The sequence below is a fragment of the Physeter macrocephalus genome, chromosome 18, assembly GCF_002837175.3.
Source record: "Physeter macrocephalus isolate SW-GA chromosome 18, ASM283717v5, whole genome shotgun sequence".
Lineage (NCBI taxonomy): Eukaryota > Metazoa > Chordata > Mammalia > Artiodactyla > Physeteridae > Physeter > Physeter macrocephalus.
The window spans coordinates 86,073,810-86,081,635 of record NC_041231.1 but is presented as its reverse complement, the minus strand read 5'-3'; the positions used below and the strand labels follow the sequence as shown (position 1 = coordinate 86,081,635).

Below are 7,826 nucleotides of genomic sequence, written 5' to 3'. Positions count from 1 at the left end.
GGGGGGGGGGGGCGCGGGCGCCAGGGGGGGCGGGGGGCGGGCGGCGGGGGGGGGGGGGGGGGCAGGGTTAGGGAGGGAGGAAGCGGGCGGGGATGGAGGCGAGCGCCGCTGTGGGAACCACAGTGTGAGAGGAGGGGAGGATGCGACCCCTAGGGTGAAAGAGATGGACGAGGAAGGGAAGGATCCCACCTAAGGGAACATTAGTGGAGGAGGAACGAGGCGAAGGGGCGTGCCGGGAGGGCGGGGTGGGCGGAGGGAGCCGCGGGAGGCTGAAGCCACGGGGAGCAGCGATGGAGAAGGAAGGGGAGGACGCGGGACGCGAGAGGAAAGGGGCTGGCGCCTACGCGTCTTAATGGGGGTGTGACTAGATGGGGTGAAGGGCTGAGGGTGGTGAGGGAGAGGGCGATGGGAAAGGTTTTGGAGAGAGAGGGAGAGCTGGGTGGGGAAGAGGGAGGGCTGGGGTACAGGGGGAGGTGACGGGGGTAGAGGAAGGGAACACGGGGCTCGGTGGACAGAGGCTGAGAAAGGGTGGTGGGAGAAGGAACTGAGATAAGAGAGAAGGGGAAAGGCGTAGGGAAGGAAAGGATGTGGGCAGGAGCTGAAGGAGGGAGAGTGAGGCCTGGCAGTGGGTGAGATGGGTGGGCCAGGCTGATGGAGTCAGCAGGTGAAATCCTAGGAAGGGGGCAGGCAAGGAAAGGTTCCAGAGAAGGTCGGAAGGAACCCCACAGGGGAGGACGAGGTGGAAGCTCCGGGTCTCCCAGCACTCTGCCGCCCCCTGCTGGGGCTCCGCCATTTGGCAGAAGCGGAGTCTGGGAGGAGGCGGAGCCGAGGGGCGTGCAGCCAAGCGGGGAGATGGGAGGGCCCGCAGCCTCGCAGAAAACCGGGACTGGAGGCTGGAAACAGGTAGGGAAAGAAAGGGCCAGCCGCGTACTGGGGTGGGTGGGGGAAGGTGGGGGAGGAAAGGGAAGGATGAGGACTCATAACCTAGGGGCAGAATCCCTGGGGGTGGAGGGTGAAGAGTGAAGCGTAAGGGGATTACAGTGCACGCGACGAGGGTTTCTGATCTCACCTGAGTGTGGCGTTCGATTCACTGGCAGCAGGAAAGACGGGGATCAGAGAAGAGTTACCAGTGGTGCCCAGCTTCCCAGGCCTGATCCCCAGCCCCCTCCCACACCTGTCCATGCCGAAGAAGACGGGGGGGGGGGGGGGGGCGGGGGGAGCAGAAGCCTGCGTTTCTGAGGGGAGGGTGCCTGGCGATAAGAGCAAGGTGGGGCTGTGGGTCAGGACTTGTTGGTTTTCTTCTTTTATTTCTCATAGGACAGCAGAATTTGAGACAGGAGTGCCAACAGCTAAAACATGGGCAGATCCTGGTTTTGTGGAGCCTAAATATTATAAAATTTGGGGGTCTCTCTTTAAGAGAAAAAAATTACAAATGCAATTGATTTGAAACTATTGCTGTTAAAATATCTTACTTTTGCAATTTTTACAAAAACCTATGACCGTGTGAACACATTATTAGAACCTTCTACATTATTCGAGCACAAGAAGAGGCCTGTGTAAGTGAGGAACCCTGGAGCTTAAACTTCATTAGCTTCATAGCAAATCCACCCCTGGCTGGGAGTCCCACTTTCCAGAATGGAATGGTAAACTGCAAGCAGAATAATTAAGTGAGGAAAGCCAGGTCCAAGGATCTTGAAAGGTAGAGGGTCTACAAAGGTAGAGGAAGCATGAAGTATGCCTGCATCCCAGAAGAGAAGACTGCAGAGGGAGAATCTGGGTGCCCAGGAAAGGGGGAAGTTTGCAGAACTAGATGGAAAAAAAGGGGAGGGTGGACACAAGATAGATTCCCTTGGGGAATGATGGAGGTTGTCCAGGAAGTATAGAAAAGGACTGTCCTCTTCCCACCCCATCCCTGGGTTGTCCTTAATACTCTGACAATTCTGCCCCCACTTTTAAGTCTTTTAAATTTTTACCCTGATAATTTTCCGCCCCGGCTAGTCTTTTCAATCTTATCGATTTTTCTAAATATGATATATGATTTATTGCTGAGTCTTTACAATAATTCAGGTATATAATGAAGGGAGAGGGAACAATTCTAGAAGAAGGTTATGCATAGAAAGTTCTAAGTTTCAAGAAAGGAACTGAGGCTGAGGAAAATTGGAGTAGTTAAACCTTAAGAAGGGTGATGGAGGGAGAGAGTCACAGGAAAGGAGAAAATGTGAGACCCAAGGATTGGGAGCATGGGGAAGATATTAAAAAAGAGAAAGGTAAAGGAAGGAAGCCCCCAGCATAGATAAAGTGGACACGGGGGACTGCAGCAGGAAGTCTGAGGCAGGTGGATGGAGGAAAGTGTTAAGCATTCACGTCTGCCTCCCCCATGCCCCCCATTTTGTATAGCACCCTATTTTTCCCCACCATCCATTCCCACCCCACTCCCATCCTCTGACAAGCGTCCTCATCTGCTGCATGCAGGCAGCTGTTCCCCTCACCCTGGCAGTGGGGCTTGGGGGTGCTCCACTGGCCCTGACTACAGATGCTCCGGGAGCTGCCCACCAGATGGAAGTCGGAGTCACACCGGAAATCCACCCGGGCTCCGTCCAGAGCTGGGAGGTCCCCACCCGTCAGGAAAACCTTCCCATTTTCCAGGGTCAAATAAGACTTGGAGCAGATTCGGACTGTGGAGACAGGAAAATAGAGACAGGCGAGTTGGAGAAGACTCCTTCCCCTTAGGGAGCAGGGAGGGGGCTCAGATTTGAGTTTGGGTCCACAAGCATCCTACTCTGCAGGAAATCAAGTGTTAAAAGGATTCGCTTCTCTAGCTGCCACTCCTCCCTTAACCCTGTAAGCATCCACACATTCCAAAAGGAAAGAAAAAAAGAAAAGAAAAAGAAAAAGCATTTCCATCCTAGGAACCCAAGATGGAGCTATAAGCACATAAAATGGGACCTCTTCAAAGTCAGCTACAGTGGGCGGTTCTTTGGCTTTGAAATGTGTGGATGTATGTAACTTTAGATGCACAATCAGATTTGCCTTATTATCGTTGGCTTATACTCATGTTAAACTGGGTTTTAGTTTGGAGGTATATGGTCTCTCCGTTGGAGACAAGTATTCAAAAATGTGATGAAATCATTTTAGAATGTTTTTGCATAATCTGCCACTAATAATCCTCAAAGAGACTAACTCACAAGATGAATAACCAAGTTATTTTCTCAAATGGGCAGTGGCCTAATGAAGGGAGGATGAAATGAAATGTGCAGGCTGCTAACTTTGCTGCCTGCAACTGCACACAGCAAAGCCCCTCTTTCATAGTAGTTGTTCAATAAATGTACTTGTGAATTTAGTTACACTGGATTTAAAGTGCTGACTTGAAAGCAATGATGCTAAGTTTGAGACAGGAAGAAGAATTGGCTTGAAGAGGAGAGGGGATTTGAGAGGCTACTCACCACAGCGGCTGGGTGTGTCCATATCTGTCCAGGAGCCGTTGGCCAGGCACTTGCGGACCTTGGGCCCCACGACCTCGCGCTCCCCCCGGCACACATACTCAATCTCATAGTCCACGGGCAGGAAGTTGATAGCCTTCACCTGGTCCCGAGTCAGGCCCCTGTACCTGATGCCCCCTTCCCAGGGCGGGTGTATGATCTGGCAACCTGAGGGGTGAGTCCAGAGGCAGGCGGAAAGAGACGGATGGTGGGGAAAAAGGAAAAGGCAGAGTCAGCAGCGGGGGGCAGGGGAGGGTAGGGCGTGGTCAACGGGCAGGTGGAGGACAAAGGGGATGGGATGAGGTGCGAGAGGGTGAGAGTGGGGAGGGGTACAGACCCTGGGCTGAAGGGCACAGCGGAATGAGCCAGGGTCAAGGAGCTCACAAGTGGGAAGGGAAGGGTGCTGGTTGGGGTAATGGAGAAAAGTAGCTAAGAAATCGTGAAAGGGTATGCTATGCGAGTGAGTTTGGTAAGAAAGGCTAAAGGAGAATCTGAGTTGAATTAGCATGGGCGGGGGGCGGTCTTACAAGGCCACCTGGGCAGCAAGGTGGGACCAAGGAAAAGGCGGAACTGAGGTAGCAATGGGGGGGCCCAGAAAGAGGGGCGGGGTTGAGGGAATAACGCGGGGTCACAGAAAGGGGCCCTAGTGTGGTAACCGGGGGCCGGAGAAACGGGTGCTGGGTAATAATCCGGGGTGATGGAAAAGAGGTCAGGAGTAGTAAAGTGGGGCCGAGCAGACGGGGCTGCCAGGCCGGGATGCTACGTAGGGCTGACGGGATAGTAGAGGGGATGCGAGGAAAGGGGGAGTGGAGTGGAGGGGTGCCCGAGGTCGCCGGAGAAGGGTGCACCTTCCGAGGTGGCGTTGGGGGTCTGCGCCCCGCCCGCGCCCGGGGGGCGGAGGAAGAGTGGCGCCAGCGGCAGCAGCAGCAGCAGCAGCATCTGAGTGAGAGGCGGCCGTGAGGACCGGACCGAGCCCCGCCGGCGCCGGCCCGGACCCGGGAGGCGGCCCGGCCTCCCTCCGGCCGCCTCCCGGGCTCCGACCCGGCTCAGCCCGGGGACCCGAAAAGCGCCCCGTGGAGGAGGCGGGGGCGGAGCCCGGCGCGGGGTGGGGGGAAAGGAGGAGAGAGAGCCTGTCCCCACCCTCCTCCTGCCTCCCTCGGCCCCCCCCACCCTCCCGGGACTCCACCTCTCACCACCTCCTCTCCCCCGGCCCCCGCGGCTCGCCGGAGCCCGGCTTCCCCACGCTCCCCGGATCGGCCGCCTCGCCGCTCCCGGTTCCTTCCCCGCCGCTCCTCTTCTCCCGCGGCCCCCCGACCCCCGGCTCGGCCCTCCCCGCGCGCCCCTCTCCAAGCACTGCCTCCCCCGGGCCCGGGCTCTTACCTCGGCGCGCCGGCCCAGCTCCCCGGCTCTCCCGGGCCTCAAGGCCCCAGGCCCCGCCGCTCCTCCCCGCTCCCCCCTCCTCTCTCTTCCACCTTCCCCCTCCTCCCGACCCTCCTCCCCGCGAATCCGGGCTCCTCGCCGGCCAGGGTCTCTCCCTCCTCTCTCACCTCCCCCAAACCCCACCCCCGTCTCTCCTTCCCCGGGGCGGCGGCGGCCGCGGGAGCGGGGAGCCGGGAGGGAAGGAGGCGGCGCCGGGGACCGGGGAAAGCTCCCGGGCGGAGGGAAGAAGGAGGGTGCGGGAGGAGACAGGGCGGGGGGAGACCGGGGAGAGGGCACCTCCCACAACCCGAGCCCCGGGAGCCGCCCGGATCCCGGCCCCGCCCTGGACCGCCCACAGCGCCGGGGGGCGGGCGGCAGGGGAGCGGGGCTCCGAGGTAGGGGAGAGGGACGCCGGTGCACAAGCACACACGCGCGGGGACCCGCAGGCTAGACCACTGGAAGCTGAGGTGGGGGCGAGGGTGCCCGAGCCAACGGTCGAGGAGATGGCGCTGAGACAGGGAATCTGGGATGCAGGTGGAGAAAGACGGCTGCACAAAGAGAAGGCAGCCCTGGTTCGGGGTGAGACGAGAGAGGCAGAGGCCGAGGGCCAGGAAGAGAACGAGACGGGTGGGAGAGAAAGGAGAAGCCAGGGTCAGACAGGGGATGGGCGGGGAGGGGAGGGGGTGAAGGCCGGGAGCCACCTCAGCGCGACAGGAGTTGGGTGGAGAAGACAGAGCTGGAGACCAGAGCGGCTCCGTGGGTCCAGCAGCAATGCTACTCGCCTGCTTCGGGGAGGGAACGCGGAGAGAGGATTGGAAGCAAAAGATGGGGAGGGTAGCATCAAGGAGAGAAATTGAAGTAGGAGGGGAAAAAAAGAAAGAAAGAAAGAAAAAGACCAGGAAATAAAGAGCCTCCAAGTGGGCAGAAGCCAGCATTATCTCTACTCCAGCAGGGCCTAGCAATCAGTATTTCTTGACTAAGGAAGAACTAGGAGTTCTAGAGACAGTGGAGGAAGTGCAGGCCTTTTGACAGTTCCGGAGGCTCCAGGCTGTTGTCTGGTGGTGGAAGGTGTGCGCCTGTGTGTGTGTGTGTGTGTGTGTGTGTGTGTGCGCGCGCGCACGCGCTCACGTGTGTATATTGTTCATGGGAATGAGCTTGGGCTGCCAGAGGGGAGAGAGGGCTCCTCCTGGAGGATGGGGTAAAACAAAGAGCTTCTTTCTGGCTTGTCCTGGGAAGGAGGTGGGGAAAAGCCAAATGCTGTGAGACTGATTAGAACTGAGGTTCTCAACCTTCAACCCTTGAAACATTTTGTCATGACTCCTTTACTGTGCTGCATTGAAGCTCGTAGAGGAAATAACCTACCTACACATAGAACTTTAAAAAAAATCAACATGCTTCCCTGTCTGTGACATAAGAAAAAAAGTAATTTGTAGTAAAAGAACATAAACAGTATTTTAACGAGTATTGAAGTCATGATGAAGTAGGCAGATGCTTGCACTTATCCATAGAATTATGGGACTGGAACTGCTACAAATGCAGGATGATACAGGTGCTGAGTTGGTGACTCAACTACCTCCAGCACGTCGCCATCAATGAGGTGACTTAACGAAATGTTGAACAACTCTTGGTAGCAAAGCCAGTCTTCCCTGAATTCACGCAGAACCGTAATTGCATTCCTAGAAAGTTCATTGTATATTAAAACCACTTTTAAAATTGTATTAAATCCTAGGCTCCGATAATTAAACACAAGTTTTCACCTACATGAATGTCCTAGGGGACATTTAAGAATCTGGAGGAGGGACAGTTCTTCATTGTTCAGGCTATGCTTTGAAGAGTACATTCCCCTACCCTACCCATAAGGGCCCACAGTTCCCCCCTCATCACTGTAATTACAAAAAGAAAGCCCACGAATCTTCAAACTGTTCCCTAGGGAATGGCTGAGAACCACGGATCTAGAAAATGGGCAGAAGAGAGTGGGGCAGGATTTCCAAACACTCAAAATGATAGCAACCCCTCCTCTGAGTGACCTGCCGTTCTTTCAGCAGGGCAGAATAAAAAATGTGGCTGTCAAGTTATTGGCAGCAGAAAAAAACATCATATGGATGAGAATTTTCCCAGACTGCTTTAGAAAGAAGAGTTTCCTGTCTCTGTGCCCTGTCTATGGTCTAGGTCAGCTGTCTGGTCTCTGTGCTCTTTCATGGTCCTGGCAAGGCTGAGTGCCCAGAGGACACCCTTCCCCGTCCCAGCAGGGCCTTTCTGTAGGGGAGTATCTGAGTAGGCATTCTCTCAGGAGCCCACAAATTCCTCACCTAGTTTTTGGGTTTTTTTGTTTTGGTTTTTGTTTGTTTGTTTGTTTTGTTTTGTTTTTTGCCACACGCAAGACTTGTGGGATCGTTGTTCCCTGACCAGGAATTGAACCCAGGGCCCTAGATGGTGAGAGTGCCAAGGAATTCCCTTGTCGTTCATTCTGGAAACTTGTCTCTGGCTTCCATGAAGTCCTGAGTCCTTTACTATGCTGAATTGAGGAGGATGGAAGGATGGAATCTCCCCCTGGAAAAGAGGAGTCTATGATTCTATGAACTTGAATATTATCTTGGTAATATTAATCACCACACTGCTGATGCTACCAGGAAAGGAAACAACTTTAATGTCCAAATCACACAGTGCTTATTGATTCAATAAATTAGAATGTTGTCTGTTCAAAGGAATAGTTACAAAAACATGTTCAAAAGAGTATCTAATGACATTTACATGGGAAAACTTGAGAGTTTGGAAAAAGAAAGCAGAATACAAAATGTGTACAACTGTGATACAATATGTGTTTAAAAGCTGAAAGAAAATACATCAAAATGTTAGCAGTGATTACCTCTGGGGCCATGAATTATTAGGTAACCTTTTTTGGTCATATTTGTTCAATTTTTGTTCAAA

General features: G+C 54.6%; 1 protein-coding gene across 3 annotated transcripts in view; it reads right to left on the bottom strand.

The window, feature by feature from the left end:
• The window catches only part of GABBR1 (gamma-aminobutyric acid type B receptor subunit 1), a 27,943-nt gene extending 23,010 nt beyond the window's left edge, over window positions 1–4,933 (bottom strand). For 2 of the 3 annotated variants that reach the window (XM_028479153.2, XM_028479154.2), the window contains exons 1-5: window positions 4,860–4,933; window positions 4,328–4,418; window positions 3,444–3,647; window positions 2,490–2,675; window positions 1,070–1,090 (exon numbers count right to left, since the gene is read on the bottom strand). In XM_028479153.2, the coding sequence (XP_028334954.1) occupies window positions 1,070–1,090; window positions 2,490–2,675; window positions 3,444–3,647; window positions 4,328–4,418 (502 nt within the window). In that variant the 5' untranslated portion in view covers window positions 4,860–4,933. The remainder of the gene's footprint in view (window positions 1–1,069; window positions 1,091–2,489; window positions 2,676–3,443; window positions 3,648–4,327; window positions 4,419–4,859) is intronic. The other variant, XM_024122088.3, reaches the window with a different exon arrangement.
• Window positions 4,934–7,826: the final 2,893 nt, after the last annotated feature.